Source organism: Ovis canadensis, chromosome 21 (genome assembly GCF_042477335.2).
Source record: "Ovis canadensis isolate MfBH-ARS-UI-01 breed Bighorn chromosome 21, ARS-UI_OviCan_v2, whole genome shotgun sequence".
NCBI classification, from domain to species: Eukaryota; Metazoa; Chordata; class Mammalia; order Artiodactyla; family Bovidae; genus Ovis; species Ovis canadensis.
This window is the reverse complement of record NC_091265.1, coordinates 57,653,174-57,677,408: the sequence shown is the minus strand read 5'-3', so window position 1 is coordinate 57,677,408 and position 24,235 is coordinate 57,653,174. Positions and strand designations below refer to the sequence as shown.

Here is a 24,235-nt window from a genome sequence, read left to right as displayed (position 1 = left end):
GATGGATGGAAGGAAAGATGGATGGATGGATGGAAGGAGGGAAAGATCGATGGCTGGAAGAAAGAAAGGATGGATAGAGAGATGAACAAATGTGCGGGTAGGAATTTGGATGGTCCACGGAAAGTCCAGTGTGGCCTCTGTAATTGGCCAGAACAACCAGACGCCCCTTCCAAGGAAGTAAGATTTCCCTGTTTCACTTGTCATAGCCCCTCCCTTGCCTCCACGAATTGAAGATTTAAAGACTGTGCTGTATGGAGCTGCAAGGGACCCTGGGAGTCAGATCTGTCTTCCTTCCCTCACCAAACTTCAGTCTCCCTTATATAAGATGAGGATGTGGAGCTAGATGATTCCTTGTGCCTTTCCAGAGCAAAACATGTCAGCTGCTTTCCCTGAAAAGAAGAGGGAAACTGACTGAACCTAGTTCCGCTTAGAGGCTCTGAAAAAGTTTAGACAGAAATGAATGGAAGAAACAGGAAAAAAAAGAAAGAAGGGGGAAGGAAGAAAGGGAGGAACGAAAGAAGAAAATCGATTCCCATGCCCCAAATTAAAAATGCATTTTTTTAAAAATGCAGCTAATATGTAAAATTTCCCAAATGCATCACTTATTTTTTTAAAAAAGTTAATTTCAGCATATTGAATTTAGGATCACAGCATGTAAGAAGTGATGGATCCTCTGATATAATGAAGCTGCCTCAGGCAGGGATAGCCTGGGACACAGGAGGCCAAAAGGAAGGATGGGCTGGGGGGCTGAACTGTAGAGGGGGCTTCTCTCCACCCCTTTCACCACTTTAGCCTGACCACCCCCTTTAGGATGTGCTTTATATGTTGATCTTATGAACCCGATATATTGTTTGAGTAAAAGGTTTCTGGTGTACCCGTGGGTGTGTGTGTGTTTTAAGCCACTCAGTTAATGAAGAGAAACAAGAGGCCCAGAGGGAGGTGCTTTGCCCAAGGTTCTACAGCAAGTGCATGAACACAACCCCTCAGTTCAGCTTCAGGAATCCAAGCACATCCTAGGGGGCCGGGGGCACTGCCCCTGACCGGGCCATGCTCTGGGTCAGCTCCAGCAGTCACAGTGGGACGTCACTGGGCCCCTTTAAACAACATTCCGCGAGGAGAGGAACAGACGGATAACCCAGGCCCAATTAGGAACTGGAAAATCTCACGGAGGGAGAATGCCTGGAACAGGGGGGCTCAGGGTGGGGGCTCAGGGTGGAGGCCCAGTTCTCTGCAAGCTTCACAGTCGAAAAACCTTCCTAAAACAACCCCTTGGCTGCCCTGGAGCATAATTTAATCTTCCTTTGATGACTCCGGATCTTGCCCTGCCTCCGGCCACTCAAAGAACATCAATTACTGCTGGGTCCAGGTGGAGAGCAGAGAGGAGGGGCTGGACCCGGGTTACCCACTGACCTTGCCCTTCAGGAGGCCGGTGGGAGAGGAAACTTCAGGGGATGGAGCCCAGCCTGAGCCCTGGGAGCCAGATGCCACCTTGATGGATGAGGGGGCCAAGGAAAAGAATGAGAAGCCCCCTCCCCAACCGAGAAGGGGAGTCCTAGGTGGGCCTCTCCTTAGCCCCCAGAGCAGACAGGAGGGATAGCTCCTAGGGTCCCTGGAAGAAGAACCCAAGAGCGAAAGGCAGGCAGGAGTGAAGCTGAAGGCCAGGCTAGGCGGCCGTGCTGAGGAGATGCAGACTTTGCAGAAATGTTGGCTCCAAGAGACAGAAGGGGGCTTAGAGTCACACTGCCCCTGCCCTGCCACTTCCTGGCTGGGGAACCCACAACGAGTTACTTAACCTTTCTGTGACTCCGTTTCCTAGAATAATGCTAGAATAGTAGTAGCAACAGGGCTGCCAGGAGGGTTAAATGAACTTCATGTTGAATACTAGAAAATGGGGGCTTGGATCAGGGTTTCTGATGAGGAAAGAGCTGGAAGAAGATACATCAGATCACCCACGGGGCTGGCTCTCAGGTGATTCTGGGCATTTTGGCTTATTTCCTATAGTTTTTGCAAGAAACAGATGATGTTCTACATAATTACTTTAGTCACTCAATCAGATCCAACTCTTTGCAACCCCATGGACTCTGTCCATGGGGATTCTCCAGGCAAGAAGACTGGAGTGGATTACCATGCCCACCTCCAGGGGATCTTCCCAACCCAGGTATCGAACCCACGTCTCCCGCATTACAGGCAGATTCTGTACTGTCTGAGCCACCAGGGAAGCCCAATTAAAATCATATTCAGAGGAAAAAAAGAAAAAAAACAGAACCCTAGGGACTGCAATTTGTCTTTAAAGGGAAACAGTTGATCAGAAGAAAAGCCCATCCAATGAGCATGGGGGTGGAAGGGGGGTAAGTGTTCCCCAGGGTCTGAGATGCAGAATGGGCAGCCCTGACCGCCCCAGGAGCCCTGGGGGTGACAGCCCTGAGCCCTCGGGGCAGACATAGGTGACATTTCCTGCCCGGATGTACCCTGCCAAGAGGCACCAGGGAGGGGGAGCCAGTGCCCAGCGGCATACTGTCCATTCACGGGCAGTAACACTTCTCCCATTGGCTCTTCTCAGCTCTGATTCTTCAGACCATCAGCTCAGAGAAGACCCTGGGCCTCAGGACTCAAGCCAGACCCCCCAACCCCAGCCCCCAACCCCTCCCGCCCAGACCACCCAGCCTTCTGTCCTGCCAGCAGTCCCACTTGGCTCAGTCATGCCACCACCCCAGCCTCTACGGGGGCAGCCCTCTGAGGAAAGCTGGGCTTAGTGGGTCCACAGCACCCCCCTGCCGGTGTCATTAATCCCCAAAGAAAGTCAAACATTAGCCTGGGCAAACAGCTTACGCCTTATATAATCCCCCCTGGGGGAAGGCGCAAACACAGCTTGTTGGAGCTGAACTGCCAAACCACAGCAGCTGCCAGATCTGGGACAGAGCAGGGCTCCAGCCACAGCGACCACCAGCCCCACCAGAGGGAGCAGCCAGGCTCAGCTACCAGGTGAGGAGGGACAGAGGCCCACCATGCCCCGGCCCCCAGGGACCCCGGGAAGACCAGGCCCTGCTTCCTCAGTGCATCTGGCCAAGTCCCTTCAGCCCTTGGGACCTGCTCGGGTCCTTTCAGCTGCTCGGCTGTGTGTGCCAGCCCCAGGAGACAGGCAAAAGCAAGAGGCACTGGGCTTGGGGAGACCTTCTCAACAGGCAACCTGGGTTCTGCCAACCCTGTGTGTCTGCTCAGGGCCATCAAGAACCCTTCCACTTACTCCTGACCTCCATCCTGGGTGGCCCACATCCAAGACGGAACCCCTTGGTCCCATGGTGTAGCCTGCACTGCCCCACGCCTGCAGCAGGTGTGACCAGGCTGGCTGGACACACACGCCCGCCCACAATTCCCACACGCGCATCCGAGCTCACACAGCCATGCCCTGACACTCCAGCCTCCCTGTGCCCATCTCTGCAGACACCACTCTGGACACACCCCACCCCTGCGACCCCATGTCTGTACATGCAGTCGGGGACGTCTTCACCCACGCATAACTCCCTGGGTGCACACAGCTGAGCCCCATGTCCTTACAGACGTCCACACGCACGAGCTCACACATGCACCTGGGCTCACCTTCCCACCTGTGCTTCCACACCCATCCACCTGCCCCCCACCCCCCCATCACCTCACATGCACGCATCCCTCTCTCCGGCCTGGTGCCCCCCGCCCACAGCCCTGGCTCATCCTGCCCGGCACCATGACTTTTGCCGAGCTTGTGGACCGCGTGGCCAGCAACGGGCCGTTCCAGTTCCTGCACACTGTCCTGCTGGGCCTCCCCATCCTCGGCATGGCCAACCACAACCTGCTGCAGATCTTCACAGCCGCCACCCCCACCCACCACTGCCGCCCGCCGCCCAACGCCTCTGCGGGGCCCTGGGTGCTCCCCATGGGCCGGAACGGGAAGCCTGAGACGTGCCTCCGTTTCGCATATCCATCCAACGCCAGCCTGCCCAATGACACCCAGGGCGCCACCGAGCCCTGCCTGGATGGCTGGACCTATGACGTCAGCTCCAGGGACTCCATCGTGGCTGAGGTATGACCGGAGGCCTGGCCTCTCCCTCCACTGAGAGTCAGCACCACACACTCATGGACAGGGGGACAGGTGGGGGCCCCAGTCTCCCTAGGACCCGGGGACACAGCTCTGGGCAGGCAGGGAGGAAGGACCTGGGTGCGGAGGACCAAAAGGTCCTGTCTCTTCACATTCAGAGTATAAACAGCCCGTTCTGTGCCAGGCATGGTGCCAAGCTCTGGGGACTCAAAAACACACCATCCCTGTTCCCACAGGGTCCACAGTCTAGCAGGGCTAACATCAATTAATGAGAGTACCACACAGGAAATGTCAGATTACAACTTCAAAGTACTTAAGGCTGTGACCTGAGACTACAGCCTAGCCCTAGGCTGGGGGCAGGGACCGGGGGTAGGGGGAGCACTTCCCTACAGAAGGGACCCCGGGCTGAGATAAGAGAATCCAGCAAGAGTTAGGCAGGCAATGGGGGAAAGGAGGAAAATTCCGTCTTGGGCCAAGGCCTCAAGGTGGAACAGTGTGTGGAGCAGGGGGTGGATGGAGGGGAGGGTTGGAACATACCTGAGCAGACCCAGAAAACATGCCCTCCACTCTCGCAGTCACTCGTGTGTGCATCTCCATTCATTCACAGCTCATTTATCCACAGACTCTTTTACCTGCCATCTCTGGGAATTACAGAGTTAAATCAGGCTCTTCAGTGAACTGGAAACTATGGTCAGATGAAGAGAGGGGAATGGAAACTGGCATTTATTGAGGGTCTACAGCTAACCTGGCATATCTTAGTGCTTGCCCAACACTGTCTCCCACAATCTGATCCCTGCAATGATATTCTGTTGAAGGTGATTCTATCTCCTTTTTCAGATTAAAAAAAAAAAAAAAAACCAAGCCTCAGAGAAAGGAAGGGAAACTTCAGTGCCATAGAGGTGGTCAGCTTCAGAACTGGAATTTTAAAATGAAAAATGCATGCTAGGCACAGGGAGGCAAGCATTTGTGGCAGCACAAAAGATAGAGGAACCACAGGATTCTAGGGAGGCTTCCTGGAGGAGGTGGCACCGGAAGAGTGAGCAGAGGCCAATGTTTTCATTCTCCCCTTGGGGACCATGAGACCCTTGAGGGTAAGAGCTTTCTTTTGTCCCATTAGAAGAGATGCATTTCCAAGTATTTACCTGGTGTTCATCCTGTGCTGGGCACATTATGAGCACAGGCTCCTGGAATCCCAGGAGGTGACATCTTAGTGAGGGAAGTATTGTTAGTTCCTTCAGTTCATAGACCAAGGATCTGAGGCTCAGCCAGGTTCAATGACTTTCCCAGGATCACATATGATTAGGACCTGGCAGAGAAGAGATTTGAACCCAGGGCCATCTTTGTTCAGAATCTATGATTGCTATTCATTTGTTTAGTGAATGTTTATTTCTATATAAAGCATTGACTGCGTGCAAGGCATTGTCCTAAGTGCGTCATAAATATTAACCCTTCTAACCTTCCTGTTAATGATAAGCCCATTGTTGCAATGGGGAAACCGAAGCACAGAGAGTTTAAGTAGCTTGTTCAAGGTCGTAGCACTAGTAAGAGGCAGCTGCAGGGTCTGAAGCCCCCAGCTTCAGACCGTTCAGTGCAAGGCCCCTGACCCCAGGGCCGTGCTCCCAGCCACCACTTCTGCTGACTGTCATAGTCCCAGATATTTCCTCCCTGTCACGCGCACTTTTTCTCCCTGGAACCAAGCACAGTGCCTGAAATACATCCAACCAACACGTATGGATAGCTACACGCATCAGACTGAGGATACAAAGTCAAAGAACTTATGAGCCAGCCTGCCCTCCTTTAGCTCACCTCCAGTGGGGAGGCAGACCCATCCTTCAGGGTGACCAGAAGCCAGGTAGGGTTAGGCAAGCTTCCCAGGGCAGAGGTTTTCAGCTGCTTTGTTGTATCCCCAGGAGCTGGAACAGTGCCTGGCACAGAGAGGTCCTCTGTGAAACAAATATTTGTGTAATGAATGGATACAAGCTTTTATAAACTCAGGGTACTCCGGGAGCCCAGAGGAGGGCACGGAATCTGCCTGGAGGGGGAACCCAGGAGGGCTTGCTGGAGTCTGCAGCGCCTGAGTGTGAAGGAGGGGTAGGGATTAGGGGGCAGGCTGAAGCAGGCAAGTGCATCCCAGGCAAAAGGAGCAACGTGCTTGGTGTCAAACACACAGTTACAGAGGCATAAAGAGAGCAAGACAGTCAGGACCACAAGAGACAAAGAAGGCTGGAGAGGCAGGCAGTGGGGTGCGGAGGCCATGGAGGGAGGAGGGCCTGGTTTGGATGCTGAGGCGAAGGTGCGGCCTCTGTCCCGAAGATAATGGGAACCGCTGAATGGTGCTAAGCAGGAGCGTGACCTGCTCAGATCACCTTCTAAGGGCAGTCACTCTGACCGCAGGGTGGACAGCAGCTTAGGGAGCGTTTTAGTCCAGCGGCTGGGAGACCCATGAGCCGGTTGCCTTTGGGACCCAGGACCATGACGACAGACATCAGGGATAGTTGGAATAAACACCAGGCAGGGTAGAGAGTCAGAATCTCTGGGACTTGGAACCTGAATGGCTATGAGGGCGAGGGACAAGTGTGGGCAGTGCACAGGAGTCGAAGATGTTCCGACACCTGTAAGTTAAGTTTCCGGGTGTATGGGCAGCTTGCTGTACCTCAAGCCAGAGCACAGAGCCTAGCTGAGGAAACAAAAAATCCTCCAGGGAGCAATGAAGTAATAGCCATGAAATAATACCCCTTACTCTGTGCTCGCCCCATGCCAGAAGGCGCTAAGCACTTTGGTCATATAGACTCATTCAATCCTCACGCAACCCTGTGAGGTTATGTCATTTTGGGGGCTTCCCTTGGGGCTCAGCTGGTAAAGAATCTGCCTGCAATGCGCGAGACCTGGGTTTGATCCCTGGGTGGGGACGATCCCCTGGAGGAGGGAAAGGCTACCCACTCCAACATTCTGGCCTGGAGAATTCCATGGTCTATATAGTCCATGGGGTCGCACAGAGTTGGACACGACTGAGCAACTTTCACTTCACTATGCCATTTTTGCAGAGGAGGAAAGCAAGGCACAGGTTACTGGCCCAAGGCACTACATCTGATAAATGCTGGAGGTGGGAGTCAAACGCAGGCAGCAGGACTCCAGAGCCCCCTCTCCCCCTCCCCTACACCCTGCTCCTGGGGACTGCACCCCCCAACCACTGCACCCTGGGCTAGGTGCTAGGCAGCGCTCAGTGAGTGCTGGGTGAAGGCCATACCGGCAGGAGGGACTTAGACAGTGCTGACTGTTGGGAAGCCGCTTCCCCTCCAGGGGGCACACCTCGAGCTTCAGGGAGCCCAGCCAAGAGCAGACCTTGCAGGTCTTGTATTTAGTCAAGCATCAACTCTCATCCATGCCAGCTGAGTTCCCAGTCACCCTTCCGGCAGTCAGAGCCACGTGAATCTACATCCCAACCCAGCGCAGGGTTTCACCAGGGCTCACGGGTCTGCCCCTCTTCTCCTGGTCAGGCCCAGGCTCCCTGAGGATGCTCAGCCAGGAGACCCCTCAGTCGGGATCCCTGCCCGGTCAGTGGCCAGACACAACCAAGTGCTGGTAGCAGCCTAGCGTGGTCAGGCCCCTCTGACTTTTCTGTCTGTGGCTCAAGCCCATGGCAAATCCATGCTCCACCTACTTGCGGTGGGATGGGGCTCTGGGCCCCCGCTGTGCGGAGGCACGTAGGGTTCACCCAGGGGTAGGTCTCTAGGGTGGAGGCCAGGCCTGGAGGTGCCAGCCCTGGGGGGAGGGCGGTCATGAGCAGTGTCTGCAGCCAGCTCGGTCCAAGTGACCCTATTTAGAAGCACGGGGCCATCTCCCAGGTGGACAGCGCTTGACTGAGAGCCAGCGCCAAGCAACAGAGTTCACGTCCTGACTCTGCCATTCACTGGGGATGTTACAACCCCAGAAGTCTCGGTTTCCTCATCCGTAAAATGGGGTAAGAGAGCAATTGAACTTTAAAAGAGATAATGCAAGATCAGCGTTAGCACAGGGCCCGGCGCCTGCCAGGCGTTTGACTAATGTTTACGGCCGCTGTTGCTGTTATAGTCGTTAATAGAGATGTCCTTAGAAGGAGCGGGTTAGTCCCCTTCGAAGAGTAAAATGGGAATCAGCTGTCACAGCTCTTCCAGGCTCACCCAGGCCCCCACCCAGCACAAACCTCCACGCAGGGCCCCTCTCCACACCCACAGCTGGGGCCCTGGTAAGTCATCTCCCTCCCCATCTCAGTCCCCTCATCTGTAGAATGGGATCATAAGGAGCTTCCCTGCGGAGGGGGTGAGGGTGGGAGGACCGCGCTGGGTCCAGTCAGGAGCACGGAGACTTTCCCTCCCCCGCTCTGATCCCATAAGCTCCCCTGGCAGAGGTGACGGCACATTCCTTTCTCTGGGTTCAGCAGAGACCAGGTTGGAATTTTTCAGAAGGAGCTTTACTAGCACATTAAGAGGAAACAAAGGCCTTTCTTTGAAGTCTGGGGAGTGTGGGGCGTGTGGGTTGTGGTTTCTGGGTTCCCTGGACAGGAGCCATAGGCCACAGCTTTCACACCACAGAACCCAGACCTGTGGGTGCCCAGCTCAGCCTGGGGGCTCCTGAAGGCCTGGGTCTGGCCTTGGATGGGCAGGCCCTCCCCTTTGAGGCCCCTGTGATTCCTCTCCGGGCCTGGAGTTTTCCTGTCCTCTCTCCGGGGCCACAGAAATTCTGTCGCCCGCACAGGTCCCTGGAGGCCCCAAGTCAGCAGCTGGAGAAGCAGAGAAGCTGCTCAGTGGTCCCCCAGAAGTGGGTCTCCCTCTGTGAGGTTACCCTGCTGAGTCTCTGGTCTTCCTCCATCTCAACCTCCGAATCCCCAGGCTGCCCACAGCCCAGGCCACCTGTCCATCTCTTGTCTCCAGCTGAGCTCCTGCTTCACCCCTACTTGCTTGCCCCAGACCCTGCCCTGGGTACCCCTCCTATCATCTCCCCTGTCCTAGCCTCCAATCTGACTCCCGGGTAAAGATCAGGGGGCCCCACCCCAGCCACATGTCTGGGCCAGTCTGACACCCTCCATGGCAGCCCTCACCTAGGAAACTTTGATCCTAGGCAGGAGGAGCTCTGGAGCCATCTCATGGGCTCTCCAGGGTCACTGAGTGCTCCACGAGCACCTACTTTGTGCAGGGCCCTGGGCTGGTACTTTGCATTCCTTCTTTTGCAACCCTTCAAATCTTCTTTTGTGGCCACTGTGAATGTCAGGCACCCCAGGTGACGCAGTGGTAAAGAATCTGTCTGCCAATGCAGGAGGCGCAAGAGACTTGGGATCCCTGGGTCAGGAAATGGCAACCCACTCCAGTACTGCCTGGAGAATTCCATGGACAGAGGAACCTGGTGGGCTACAGTCCACGGGGTCGCAAAGAATCGGACACGACTGAGCGACCGAGCACTGTGACTGTCACCCGTTTTTACAGAAGAATACACTGGGCTCAGATCAAAAAGGTGATTCTCACAGCCATGGGTGAAGTCAAGCTTTCACAGCAAGAGGGTCGGGGGTCCTGACTCCAGAATCCATGCCCTTTCTGTTGCATCGCATGTCCCTGTGAGCACAGGCTTTACAATGACCTGCAACAATAATAATAAAACAGCTATTCCATAGAGGGCCAACTGTTTGCCCCCGTATAGTGCCGGGTGCTCTTCCTTCTTTATTTTCATTACAAGTCTGAGAAGTAAGTATTAGTATTACGCCCATTGGCTCAGACGGTAAAGAATCTGCCTGCAATGAGGGAAACTCAGGTTCGATCCCTGGGTCAAGAAGTTCCACTGGAGAAGGGAATGGCAACACACTCCAATATTCTTGCCTGGAGAATCCCATGGACAGAGGACCCTGGCAGGGTACAGTTCACGGGGTCACAAAGAGTTGGACACGACTGAAGTGACTTAGCACACACACAGGCACACACACACAGATAAGGGGACTGAGACACAGAGAGGTTAAGTAACTGGCCCAGGAGCCCACAGCTACTAAGGAACAGAGCTGAAGACCCAAACCCTTCAGAGTCTTACCAGGTACCTGGCCCTCTGGCCCTTGTGTCCTAGGGTTGGTTCTAGTAGAGGCCCAAGAGTAGATAGAGCCATAGCAATTCTCCCCACGTCTGAACTGGGTCTAAAGGGCCCCCAGTCTAGGGAAGTGTGTTCCCCCTGTCTTTTCTCTGGGATAAGTATGGATCAATGGCACCCCACTCCAGTACTCTTGCCTGGAAAATCCCATGGACGGAGGAGCCTGGAAAGCTGCAGTCCATGGGGTCGCTGAGGGTCGGACACGACTGAGCGGCTTCACCTTCACTTTTCACTTTCACACATTGGAGGAGGAAATGGCAACCCACTCCAGTGTTCTTGCCTGGAGAATCCCAAGGACGGGGGAGCCTGGTGGGCTGCCGTCTATGGGGTCGCACAGAGTTGGACACGACTGAAGCGACTTAGCAGCAGCAGCAAGTATGGACCATGTGTGCGGTCCCCTGGCAGAGTCAGTCCATACAGACCCAGCAGGAGCCCCATCCTTCCTTGATCGCCCATGGCTTGCCCTGACTTTTTTTCCCCCCCGAAACCAACACACAGTTATTATCTCACGGTTTCCAAGGGTCAAAATCTGGGTCCAGCTTAACTGGATGCTCTGCGTGGGTCTCACAGGCTGCAGTCAAGACATCAGTCAGACTGCATTTCTTCCTGAGTTTGGCCTCTTCTGAGGTCGCCCTGACCATGGTTGTTTGCCCTAACCTTTTATGATACGCCTCCTACTCTGTCCTCTGAGGGGCCTCCTGGCCCGTGATTCTGCTGCCACTCCAGCTCCTGAGCCTGTTCTTCACCCTTTGAGCCTGAAGTCAGACCAGCACACTTGGCTCTGGCCTCAGCCACCTCCCCAGCGAAGACTCTGACCCATCCCACACTAGTGTCTTACAGTGGCCCACGGCCACAGCTCCCTGCACTGAGCCTCCCTCTGGCAGCTCGGGACTCAGAGCAAAGCACACATCAGGGAGCAGCGGTCAAGGGCACTAGCTAGGGGTCCACAGACCTGAGTGTGGGTCTCTGCCTTGAAATGAACCGAGCTGTACTTGGGCAAGTTGCTTACCCTCTGAGCCTCAGGTTCTTTGTCGATAAACTGGAGATAAGGATAATACCCACTTCATAGGATTAGTATGGCATCATTTGCAAAGCTTGCTTCTGAGCATAGTAGGCCCTCTGTTTTCCTTCCACCACCTTTCTGGTTATACATCACTCAGGAAGACATGGCAGTGGGCTTCCTGTTCTTCCCTTCCTAAACTCAGCTCCCTAAGGAGTAATCATTCCAAGAAAGGAAAAAGAAGGCAAGAACGGTGGATATGATATTGGGAGCAAAATCTCTATGTGGAGCTGCCAAAAGCTGATAGGCAAGAGGCCAGCCCAGGCCATGCCAAGGGCTAGAGAGAAGCTGGGTGTCAGCCCCCTCCAATTGCAGGTTACTGTTTGTGCTCTGGGTCTCATCAGTAAAATAAGTATGTTGTTGTTGTTGTTTAGTCACGTAGTCACGTCCGACTCTTTTGTGGCCCCGTGAACTGGAGCCCCTCCATGGGATTTCCCAGACAGGAATTCTGGAGTGGGTTGCCGTTCCCTTCTCTAAGAGGTCTTCCCAACCCAGGGATCGAACCCACATCTCCTACATCGCAGGCGGATGCTTTAACCACTGAGCCACCAAGGCAGTCCCCGCTGATTATTCCTTGGACAAATATTGACATTTTCTGTGCACCAACTACTCTGCTAGCTGCCAGGGATAAACAGTCCTCCAACAAGACACCTCTGCCCTTGGCAAAGTTATGGCGGTACATAGGCAGGCATCACGCTGGGTGACCTGTGTCCTCTTAGAGGAGGGGACAGACGCATGGAAGAAGGGATGAGGGCACTGGGAGTCTGGATGTGCTCCTCAGACATTTGTCTGTTTCACAAATATTTGCCGACTCCCTGCTTGTGTCAGGCACCCAGAAAAACATGTTCCCGGCACTCGGAGTTAGATGATCTCGACGTGTTTCAAAGGGCTGACAACCTTGCTAGAATAAGGGAAGATAAGCACAAAAGCAGAGAGGAACACCAGAGCCTGAAGCTCCTGCAGAATCACTAGTGTAACCCGATTAAAACCGCAGAGCCCACACAGTACCAGAACCCTCTCTAGACACCCATTGGCCTACTCCTTGCACACCCCCTCACTTCCTCTTTACTCTTTTCCCTCTTCCACACTCCCATACACACACCTTGCAGGCTCTCTTTCCAGCCAGAATGAGCCCACTGGGTTTGTGGGCCAGTGCCAGCCACTCAGAGTCAGCTGGAGGACCTGGAGGCTTCGCCCTTCCCCAAACTCCCTCGCTTCCCGCGAAGAAAGTGAAAAGAGTTCCCTGGGGTGCGTGGTCCTTTCCCCACACTGTTTTACATCCAAAACATTTTCATGCAGCATTTCCAGCAAATGAGATTCTTCGCTTCATTACACAAGTAATTCGGGATGACTGGACCAAGGGTGCGTGTCAGGGATTAGCAGGAGATTAGGCCAAACAGGTGGGCAGGAGTCAGAGCTGGAGGGCTTCATAAATCTGTGTTAATAGAGCTTTCTGTTTAACCAGAGAGCAGGAGAAAGCCAGAGAGTACTCTAGACAAGGCAGCAACCTGATTTGAGTGGTGTTTCAGAAAGCCACCCTGGAAAGAATGAATAGGAAGGACTGGGGCCAAAGGCCATCAGAGGATCGTCCTGATAATCCTCTCTGGGCTCAGGTTCCTCAACTGTCAGATGAAGATGACAGCAACTCTACATCCTAAGGTTCTTGTGATGACTGAAAAAACTAAGGCATGAAAAGGCAGTGTGCCTGGTGTGGAGCAAGCCCTCAATACATGCTATTCTTTTTAAAATTTATTTTATTGAAGTATAGTTGATTTACAATGTTGTGTTACCCATGGACAGAGGAGCCTCATGGGCTTCAATCCATAAAGTTGCAAAGAGTCCCACACGACTGAAGCGACTTAGCACACACAGCATGCACGTTAATTTCTGCTGTGCAGCAAAATGGCTCATTTCTCCATATATACATTCTTTTTCATATTTTTCCATGGGGTTTATCCCAAGATATTGAATATACAGTGCTTTGCAGTAGGACCTTGCTGTTTATCCCTTCTTTATATAATAATTTGCATCTGCTAAACGCAAACTCCCCATCCATCTCTTCCTCACCTCCCTCCACAACCACAAGTCTGTTCTCTGTGTCTATGAGTCTGCTTCTGTTTCGTAGACAACTTCATTTGTGTCAGATTTTAGATTCCACATATAAGTGATATCATATGGTATCTTTCTCTTTCTGATTTTTCACTGAGTGTGATCATCTCTAAGTCCATCTGTATTACTGCAAATGGTGTTGTTTTGTTCTTTTTTTACGACTGAGTAGTATTCCTTGTATATGTATACTATATCTTCTTTATCCATCCATCAATGGGCATTTAGGTTGCTTCCATGTTTTGGCTACTATGAATAGTGCTGCTATGAAGGGGTACATGTATCTTTTCGAATTACAGTTTTGTCCAGATAAATGCCCAGGAGTGGGATTGTTGAATCATGTGACAACTCTATTTTTAGCTTTTTGAGGAATCCTCATACTGTTTTCCATAGTGGCTGCACCAATTTAATTTCCCACCAGTGTGGTAGGAGATTTCCTTTTCTCCACACCCTTTCCAGCATTTGTTATTTGTAGACCTTTTAATGATGCATACCTCATTGCAGTTTTGGTTTGCATTTCTCAATAATTAGCAATGTTGGAGCATCTTTTCATGTGCCTGGTGGCCAACTGGATGTCTTCTTTGGATCTGGTGCCCATTTTTCGATTGGGTTGTGTTTTGTTATTGAGTTGTATGAGCTGTTCATATATTTTGGAAATGAAGTGCTTGTCAGTCTCATCATTTGAAAAATTTTATTCTAGTTCATAACCTATCTTTTAATTTCATGGCTGCAATCACGATCTGCAGTGATTTTGGAGCCCCAAAAAAGTCTGACAGTTTTCCACTGTTTCCCCATCTATTTCCCATGCAGTGATGGGACCGGATGCCATGATCTTCGTTTTCTGAATGTTGAGCTTTAAGCCAACTTTTTCACTCTCCTCTTTCACTTTCATCAAGAGGCTTTTTAGTTCCTCTTCACTTTCTGCCATAAGGGGGGTCTCATCTGCTTATTCGGTTATTGATATTTCTCCTGGCAATCTTGATTCCAGCTTGTGTTTCTTTCAGTCCAGCGTTTCTCATGATGTACTCTGCATACAAATTAAATAAGCAGGGTGACAATATACAGCCTTGACGTACTCCTTTTCCTATTTGGAACCAGTCTGTTGTTCCATGTCCAGTTCTAACTGTTGCTTCCTGACCTGCATACAGGTTTCTCAATCCAAAATCACTGCAGATGGTGACTGCAGCCATGAAATTAAAAGACGCTTGCTTCTTGGAAGGAAAGTTATGACCAATCTAGATAGCATATTCAAAAGCAGAGACATTACTTTGCCAACAAAGGTCCATCTAGTCAAGGCTATGGTTTTTCCTGTGGTCATGTATGGATGTGAGAGTTGGACTGTGAAGAAAGCTGAGCGCCGAAGAATTGATGCTTTTGAACTGTGGTGTTGGAGAAGACTCTTGAGAGTCCCTTGGACTGCAAGGAGATCCAACCAGTCCATTCTAAAGGAGATCAGCCCTGGCTGTTCTTTGGAGGGAATGATGCTAAAGCTGAAACTCCAGTACTTTGGCCACCTCATGCGAAGAGTTGACTCATTGGAAAAGACTCTGATGCTGGGAGGGATTAGGGGCAGGAGGAGAAGGGGACGACAGAGGATGAGATGGCTGGATGGCATCACCGACTCGATGAACGTGAGTCTGAGTGAACTCCGGGAGTTGGTGATGGACAAGGAGACCTGGCATGCTGCAATTCATGGGGTCAAAAAGAGTCAGACACGACTGAGTGACTGAACTGACCTGACCTGATAAGCTATTTTTGCATTTTGTTTATGGTTTCCTTTGTCTTCCTTGGTGGCTCAGAGGTTAAAGCGTCTGCCTGGAATACGGGAGACCCGGGTTCGATCCCTGGGTTGGGAAGATCCCCTGGAGAAGGAAAAGGCAACCCACTCCAGTACTCTTGCCTGGAGAATCCCATGGAGGGAGGAGCCTGGTAGGCTACAGTCCATGGGGTCGCAAAGAGTCGGACATGACTGAGCGACTTCACTTTGCTGTGCGAAAGCTTGTAAATTACATTAGGTCCCATTACTTTTATTTCTATTAAATATTGACTTTTGTTCTTAATCCAAGCATAAGAGGGTGGTGTCTGCACTGAGATAACAGTAGTGGAAATAGAAGAATCCAGATTCAAGAACTATTAAGGTATTTCCCTAGTGATCCAGTGGATAAGACTGTGCTTCCACTGCAGGGGCACAGGTTTGATTCCTTTCAGGGAACTAAGACCCCACATGCTGCTGGGGCAGACAGAAAAAAAAGAAGGAAATATTAAAAAGTTAGAAACTGAAGGATCAAGCAATTGTAACATGGGAGAAAGTGAAGTCACTCAGTAGTGTCCGACTCTTAGCGACCCCATGGACTAAGTAGCCTACCAGGCTCCTCTGTCCATGCGATTTTCCAGGCAACAGTACTGGAGTGGGTTGCCATTTAGGAAGGAGTCAAAAAAGGCTGCCAATCACTGTGGTTCCAACCTTACAGGGAGCGGGTAACAAGTGTCATTGACGCTACCTTCCAGATAGAGATTTCAAGTAGACAGCTAAATGTTGGTTCTCAAGGGCAGAAGAAAGATTGGACTAAAGAGAGGGATTTGGAGTCTTCACCATAAAATAGTCATTGAAATCACAGAAGCAGATGATATTTCCTGGGAAAGTGAATAAAAAGAGGAAGATCCAAGAGGAGCCCTGGGGAACCCTCAAGGGATAGAGAGAAAGGAGACCACAGAGGGAGATAAAGAAGGAAGACCAGAGGGAGGGAGAAGTCAGCGGGGTCAGGGGCTGCCAAAGGGAAGTCAGGTCGGGACCCAGAATGTTCCACTGGGTTTGGGGAGCAAAGTTTCAGTGGCATGGTGGGGCCAGACTTGGGAAATGAGTGGGACATGAGGACGGGTAACAGCAAGGGGGGTTCCTTGTTCCTGAGATTTGGCTTTGAAGGGAACAGAGAAATGGAGTGAACATGGACGGGAAGAGGGCTCTAAGATGGAGAGACTGGAGCACATGCAAATGCAGGTGGGGAGGAGTCTGGAGAGGCAGAGAGAGAAAGAGAGATGAAGGTGTGGGCTGGAGGAACGTTCCCTGGAGGAGAGACGGTGCAGGCAGAGGGACCCGCCTTGAGTGTGAGAGGCTGGGGAGCAGACACAAGTGTGAGAGGCTGGGGAGCAGACATACAGGGAGCCACTGGACTCAGCTGAGGCTGCGGAGCTTGAGAACAGACCTGGGTGTGTGACAGCTGAACTGAGCAGAAGGGCCGTTCTCCTTTCGCAGCCACGGGGCAGGGACCCAAGGAGCCCCGGGCCAGGCCGAAGGGGATTAAGCTAGGGGAAGCCAAGCAAGGGCGCTGGGACAGCAAGCACACACGCGGGACCCAGGCTGAGCGGGCTGGACTGAGCTGCCTGGCCCCCTCTCTCTCTCCCGTCTAGTGGGACCTGGTGTGCAACTCCAACAAACTGAAGGAGCTGGCCCAGTCTATCTTCATGGCGGGCATACTGATTGGCGGGCTCATGCTAGGAGCCCTGTCTGACAGGTGAGACGCGGGGGCCCTGCAGTGGGGTCCCAACGCATGGAGACCCACTCACCCCCTCTCTGTACCCCCCATGCACTCCCAAAGAGGCAAAGAGCTGGGGGAGGTGGGCAAGAGGGCCCCTGCTGTGCAGCCAGCCCCTTCCAGGGCCACTGCCTACCCTCTGCCCTCAAACCTCTACAACTTGAGTCTTCCAGCCTCCCCAGAGCTGGGGCCCCAGCCTCAAGGTGTCCAGACACAGTAGCCACTGTGTGGCCGTGGAGGTGGACAGATGAATGGCTTGGAGAGGAGTGGTCCTTTGAACCCTGTTCAGGCAACTAAGCTGGGGGTAGAGGAGATCACTCATTAACTCAAACATCTAACTGCAAACTTGTCAACAAAAATAGCAATTACCAGCAAGGCTCTGTCCCGGGGGGGAGTTACATGCCCTGCCTGGCCCTTTGGGAGGTGGAGGGGTGGGGTCCAGCCCTTTGCCCTGAGGCCTGCAGAGTCACTCTCCTTGGCCGGCTCACAGCCGCTAACATCCCTCTTCTTCTTCGAGCTGCAGGTTTGGCCGCAAGCCCATCCTGACCTGCAGCTACCTGCTGCTGGCAGCCAGCGGCTCAGGCGCAGCCTTCAGCCCCACCTTCCCCACCTACGCAGTCTTCCGCTTCCTGTGTGGCTTCGGCATCTCAGGCATTACCCTGAGCACCGTCATCTTGAGTGAGCCACAGGGGGAAGGGGCAGGGAACAAAAATTTGGGAAGCAGCCAGCCTGAAGCTGAGAATGGGGTCTGGGCCCGGCTCAGCCACAGGCACCAGGTGGCCTTGGTCAAGCCAGGCACTACCCCTCTCAGGACCCCAGAGGCCCACTCTGAACAAAACAAGCATAATAGCAGCAGCTTCCAGTACTGAGGACTTACCCTGACCTGGCACCTGCCAGGTACATGATCTCGTTCAGTCCACACGCACAAGTAGATTAGAAACAAGGGAACTCATCTGCCGCTGGGGAGGCAGTCAAGAATGTGGGCTTAGGGGGACTTCCCTGGTGGCCCAGTGGTTAGGAAGCCACCTTGCCATGCAGGGGACATGGGTTCCATTCCTGGTCAGGGAACTAAGATCCCGCATGCCTTGGAACTACTGAGCCCAGTGCTCTGGAGCCCAAGCACGACAACTAGAGAGCCTGCGCACCTCAAGGAAGATCCCATGTGCTGCCACCAAGACCTAACACAGTCAAATTTTTTTTAAAAAATGTGGGCTTGGAAATCAGACAAACCTACATTTGAGTCCTGCCTCTTGAGCCTCAGTCATGGCATCTCTAAAATGGGGGTGATGAAACTTTAGGGTCAGGGTCAGATCAAGCTGCCAGTAGGGGACAGGAACTGATACCCCTTCTCTGGAGGTGCCCAGGACCCGCAAGGGTCTTAACCGGGTCCTTGGGCTCCTCCTGCAGATGTCGAGTGGGTGTCCACCCGGATGCGGGCCATCAAGTCGATTCTGGTCGGTTACTTCTACACCTTTGGACAGTTCATTCTGCCTGGCCTGGCCTATGCCATTCCCCAGTGGCGCTGGCTCCAGCTAACCGTGTCCATTCCCTTCTTCGCCTTCTTCCTGTTGTCCTGGTATGTGGCCCCTCTTCTTCAGCGCCCCTCCTTGAGCCCGCTGGGATCAAATAGGAGGAGCTCATGCCTGACCAGGCTGGCTGATTCTGTCTGTCCTGAGACACCCTGAGATGGTCAGGAAGGGGGTTCCTGGGAGGAGGAACTGCTCACAGAGGTGTGCCTCTGGAGGGAGCGCCCGGGGTGGAGGGGGCGGACACAGGGCAGTAGAAAATGAGGGTAAGTTGATGTGGTTGGAAGAGGGGCAGGCCAGAAAGCAGAGAGGCCTCAGCTTCACATGGAGGAACAGAGAATGCCTCTGAAGATGCCTGGGGTACTGAAAGGCCTGACCAAACTTCTGTTTGTGACACAGTCACGCAGGACACACCCACCCGGCGGGGGAGGGGGGATGAGAGACAGGGGGAGGTGACTGTGTGGGAAGGTGGGGCTTGGGGCATTTTGAAGGAAAAAGTCCGTAGAGTTTGGGGACTCCTGGATTTGAGGTATAAAGAAAGCTGGAACTTCCCTGGCGGTCCACTGGTTAAGATTCTGTGCTTCCACTGCAGGGGGCACAGGTTCCATCCCTGGTTGGGGAAGTTCCACATGCTGAACAGTGTGGCCAAAAAAAGGAAAAGAAAGCTCCAACTTGAGAACCTGGGAAGATCAAGGTGTCTGATTCAATGATGAAGATAGGAAACCAAATTGTGGGTGGTAGTTGATAGCAGGACCCAAAGCATAGGAAATATTGAACAAACTCAGGAGCAGAAATGAAGTCTTGGAGAACCCTTTATCCAGCACTTACTATATGTGAGGCCCTGTTCTGGGCATCAGTCCACATCATCCTGATGCTTACAGCGTCTATGTGTGAAGGGTGCATCAGTATTCCCATTTTACAGATGAGTAAACAGAGGCTCAATGAGGTGAAGCAATCTCCGAAGGTTGCACAAAAAGACACAGGACTGGAATGGGGCCTCCATTTGAAAATGAAAATAAGCTCGCAGGCAGATGGACAATCTTGCAGTGAGAGAGACAGTTGGAGGGTCTGGGGTGAAGCTGGGCATGTCCACAGCCTAGGACGGGAGCTGAGAGTCAGGAGGCAAAATAAGGGTCAGCAGGCCCCTTCATTGTGTGACTTGAGACAAGCTTCACCCATTCTAAGCCTCAAGATTTTCCTAGGCAAAGTGGAGATATTAATGCCTCTCACCCAGAGCCTGGTCCACAGAAAGGTTAACTAATTGTCATTATTTTCCGCAAGAGGAGGATGGAATCTAGACCCTGGCTATGGGGTTTGGGAGGAAGTCATGGATCATTCTGGTAGGTGCAGGCTGAGAAGACTATCAGGGCAGAAACAAGACCACACAACCAGAAGGGCAGGTAGCAATGGGCCCAGCAGGCTGCCACTACCAGCTGGACCAAAGGTCTGAGGCCAGGAGACCAGTGTCCACTTCCCAGAGGGTCTCACTTGAGCCAGGTCCTGGGTGCCTGTGGGGGCCACAGCCAGAGCAGACCCCACCTGGGATGAGACTTTTCCAAGCATCCCTCCTGTCTCCCCACACCTCTGCCTCCTGCATTTCTCTTCATCTTAGTGACCCTCGGGGATGGTTCAGAATGAACCCACTCCAAAAGGACAGCCCAGGGGTGGGGGAGAGTGAGGTTGGCCACACACTTGCCAAACCCAAGCTCCCCTGCTGCTCTTGCAAACCCCCTGCACCCAGCAGAGTTGGCCTTTTGCAGGGAGAATCAAAGAGTACTTGGACCCACTCCCTGGACCACAACCCTGAGCTTAGCACTTAACCCCCTTCCTAAGATGCCCTGGGGCTATAGCTCTGCCCCAACCTTCTCCTAGGACCTGGAATTTGGCCCAAGGAAGGCTGGGTGCGTGAATGTGCAAGACCCTCTAGCCGTCCAGTCTCGAAAGTGCCGTCCCTTCCCCAGGCCCCTCCTGCCTTGGCCTAGGACTCAAGGGTCCTAGCTCAGAAAGACACCCAAGGACAACAAACAACCCAAGTTGCAAGGGGGGTGGGAGGGTGTGTAGGGGAAAGGCTCTTCTGGAAAGGGAAGAAGAGATCTCTGGAATTTGTGTTGGCTACAGGCAGCCCAGGTGCAAAGCTTGGCCAAGTTTAAATTCCATGAAATCTGTAGTAAGGCAACTCAGGTTTCTGGGCCTCCTTCCTTGCCCTTGACTCTGGCGCATAATCTCTTTCCAGCCTCTCAAGAGAGCTTCTGGCGTTGGGAGGTTGGGGGCGGGGAGACACTGTGACTTGCTTCTGGCCCTCAGGTGGCAGCCAGAGTCCATCCGCTGGATGGTCCTGTCTGGAAGATCCTCCAAGGCCCTGAAGACACTCCGGCAGGTGGCAGCCTTCAATGGGAAGAAGGAGGAAGGACAGAAGCTCAGCCTGGAGGTAGAGGCTGAGGGGGAACCCAGGCTCTGCTACTGAGCTATCCCCTTCCTCTTGCCTCCATTTCCTCTGCCCACCAGCCTACTTCTGATGAGCTAAGCAAGCTTCTTTAAAGCCACCAGGCCTGCACTGCCCTTTCTTCTTCCTGCTGCCCACTAGCTGGTCACTAATGGCACCCCTCCCCTTCCTCTGCCCCCAAGGAGATCAAACTCAACACGCAGAAAGAAGTGGCCTTGGCCAAGGCCAAGCGCAGCGTAGCTGACCTGTTCCGGACACCCATCCTGCGCCGAATGACCTTCTGTCTTTCCCTGGCCTGGTAACCCACCACCCCTCCCTGCCCACACCCCAGCACCTCTGCCGAGCAGGCATCATGAACAAGGCCTCTGACAGGCTCACCAACAGACAAGGCCTGAATACCTGCAAGAAGAGTAGAGGTATCCCCTCCTTGGGGCTGCCCCAGCCCAGCCTCAGCCCCAGAAATCTCTCACATCCCTGCCATCAGGTCCAGCCATCAGGGTCTGCTTTCCCCTGGAGTCACACCCACCTCACCCACAAGGCAGGTGCTCCAAACCCCTTCACCAGCTCATATCTCACAATGTGAGCTGTGCCTCTGTGTTCTTGCCCCCAACCCCCAACTGGTCCAGCTCTGCTCTCTCAGACCCCACAGAACAAGGCTGGCGCTCAGGGCTGCAAGATTTAACAACAGAAATCATGTTTCTCCTGAATCTTCTCTTTTGCCCGCCATCCCACCACGCCTACAAAGCCCTTTCCGCAGCCTGGTTCTGAGTCCCTTCTCCATCCTGGCCATCGCCACGTGGAAAGGATTCACTGTGTCCAGGAATGCTTCCCCTCAAAGAGGATGCCCACAGCTCTGAGAGGGAGACAGCAGGCATCTCACTCATGAGCACAGCCCTGGGGACGTTCTCCTCCCACATTCTGAGTGCTAGACCATTACCCAACCGAAACAGATCGTTTGCTGCCTCCTTTGGTCTCCAAGAGTCCCCCCAGGATCAGTATTCTCTGGAGTCAATTATATGGCCGTTGTCGCCCTACTTTAACCCACGCCCATGTCAGACATAACCAATCAATCCCAGCACGCTCTCACTGAGCCCAGACAGATCTCAGAAGCCTCAAAATGGCACTGAAGCAGACCCTACCAATTCATTGCAGCTGGGACAAGAAAGGAAACTCTTTATCATCCTGTTGACCCAATGAGCGGTATGGGGAGAGGCCCCCAGCTGGCTGTGGGTCATAACTGATCACTCTCTGCCCCTCAGGTTTTCCACCGGCTTTGCCTACTACAGTTTGGCTATGGGCGTGGAGGAATTTGGAGTTAACCTCTACATCCTCCAGCTCATCTTTGGGGGGGTCGATGTCCCAGCCAAGTTCATCACCATGCTGGCCATAAGCTATCTGGGCCGGCACACCACCGAGGCTGCTCTTCTGCTCCTGGCAGGAGGGTGCATCCTGTCTCTCATCTTTGTGCCTGCAGGTGAGACGCCAGCACTACCCCCAGAACCCTCTGAGAGAGGCTGGCCTACATCTGTGGGCCTCGCAGGCTGGGAGTAAGGTTCCAGGGACTCCAGTTCTGTGGGATCTGCCTCTCTCTTACCTTCAGCAGCGCCCTGTGCTCTCTGGGGCCCAGGTTTCTCATCTAGAAAGTAACTCAGGTGGGCTAGATGCTATCGAAGGTCCTTTCCAGACCTGACTCAGACAGGGCAGAGTACGGTGATGTCTGCACTGCGTGAGGAGTTGCATGGCCTGAGTGACTTGGTTGCAGAAAACGAGCTTGGATGGGGAAACGTCAGAGCCCAGTGACCAAGAAACACTCTGCAGCCTACTTCACCATGACCTTGGAAAAGCCGATTTTACTTTATATTGATGTTTATGTGTGGTGGGGGTGAGGAGGGGGTTCCCAGGCGGAGCTTGTGGTAAAGAACCTGTCTGCTGATGTAGGAGACGTAAGAGACACAGGTTCGATCCCTGGGTTGGGAAGATCCCCTGGAGGAGAGCATGGTAACTCACTCCAGTATTCTTGCTTGAAGAATCCCAGGGACAGAGGAGCCTGATGGGCTACAGTCTATGGGGTTACAAAGAGTCAAAGATGACTGAAGCTACTTAGCACAGATGCACACACGGGTTAATACACCAACAGCTTCCCAAAGGAACTGGACTAAAAAGATGCAATAAACTATGAAAACAGGGAATCAGAGTCAGGGAAAGACCCAAAGGCAGCAGGACAGAAGCCCACACAGCCCTGGGAATAGCAGAGGGGCTATTAGTTGGATTTAAGTTTGGATCTGAGCTTCCCAGCAACCAAAACTAAAAGAGAGAGGAGGTCTCCGAGGAGTGAGAACACTTGGGGACTCCTGAGCCCCAAGATTCACCTTGTTTTCTTTCCTCTACAGACTTTATGACCCTGAGGACAGTACTGGCTGTGTTTGGGAAGGGATGCTTATCAGGCTCCTTCAGCTGCCTCTTCCTCTTCACGAGCGAGCTATACCCCACAGTCACTCGGTAGGTGCTGGGCATGGGGCCGGCCCAGCCAAAGGATACAAGGGCAGGTGGAATTGTGGACCTGATCCAGGGGTCCCAGAGCCGCTCTCTGAGAATGCATGCACAGGCTGCCAACCTCTGCTCTGAACTCTCCCAGGCAAACAGGTATGGGCATAAGTAATATGTGGGCCCGTGTGGGAAGCATGACAGCCCCCCTGGTGAAAATCACGGCGGAGCTGAAACCCTTCATCCCCAACGTCATCTTTGGGAGCATCGCCCTCCTGGGAGGCAGCGCAGCCCTCTTCCTGCCTGAGACACTCAATCGGCCCTTGCCAGAGACTATTGAGGACGTGGAAAACTGGTCAGTCTCCTGCCTCTGGCCCCAGAAGTCCTCCTCCACAGGGAAGCCCAGGGCTTTTCCTGAGTTCTCTTTCCCTAGGTCCCTGCGGGCAAAGGAATCAAAGCAGGAGCCAGAAGCAGAAAAGGCATCCCAGAGGATCCCTCTGCAGCCTCATGAGCCAGGCCTGGGCCCCAGCTGAAGGCAACAGACCCTCGTTTCCCTGCCCTCCACAAACAAATCCCAGCCAGGTCCTTGCCTGTCTCTGGGCTCTGAGGACACCTTGGGGAGAGCCTGGGCACATCCATGCTCCTAGGACATAGTCTTTTGAGACCTTGCAGGAGTCATCTCCACCACCACCAGAGCCCCCTCCCCAGCCCGGGCCAGTTCAAAGGTTTGGCCACAGGCCTTTGCACACCCCACCTTGCCCTCACCCTCTCCACAGCCCAGACCCTGCCATTCTGTCCAGCCCTTCCCCACTGGCCACTTCCCTCATTGTTTCCACCCCCTTCCCCTTCTTGTGCCCACCCCTTTCTTCAACAAGAGGTTTCAATAAATGGCAATGAAGAATTCAA

At 53.2% G+C, this 24,235-nt stretch overlaps 1 protein-coding gene and 1 long non-coding RNA gene across 2 annotated transcripts in view; one reads left to right on the top strand and one right to left on the bottom strand.

The window, feature by feature from the left end:
- Nucleotides 1-3,313, bottom strand: part of LOC138426963 (uncharacterized) — a 9,786-nt gene extending 6,473 nt beyond the window's left edge. Inside the window, exon 1 of the long non-coding RNA XR_011251849.1 lies at nt 3,245-3,313. This is a non-coding gene — a long non-coding RNA (uncharacterized lncRNA). The remainder of the gene's footprint in view (nt 1-3,244) is intronic.
- SLC22A8 (solute carrier family 22 member 8) lies at nt 2,506-24,235 on the top strand. Its single transcript, XM_069566012.1, has 11 exons — nt 2,506-2,982; nt 3,698-4,057; nt 16,752-16,855; nt 17,400-17,554; nt 18,284-18,452; nt 20,707-20,830; nt 21,028-21,143; nt 22,105-22,319; nt 23,236-23,344; nt 23,481-23,684; nt 23,763-24,235. Exons 2-11 carry the CDS (start codon nt 3,722-3,724, stop codon nt 23,860-23,862), a joined length of 1,632 nt encoding a protein of 543 aa, XP_069422113.1. The 5' UTR covers nt 2,506-2,982; nt 3,698-3,721; the 3' UTR covers nt 23,863-24,235.

What these genes read in the sequence shown, in the direction of transcription:
- SLC22A8 (XM_069566012.1), top strand. Translation starts at nt 3,722, where the DNA reads ATGACTTTTGCCGAGCTTGTGGACCGCGTGGCCAGCAACGGGCCGTTC. An exon ending in GGGACTCCATCGTGGCTGAG is followed by an intron (nt 4,058 to 16,751) that starts GTATGACCGGAG and finishes TCTCCCGTCTAG; the next exon opens with TGGGACCTGGTGTGCAACTC. An exon ending in ATTGAGGACGTGGAAAACTG is followed by an intron (nt 23,685 to 23,762) that starts GTCAGTCTCCTG and finishes CTCTTTCCCTAG; the next exon opens with GTCCCTGCGGGCAAAGGAAT.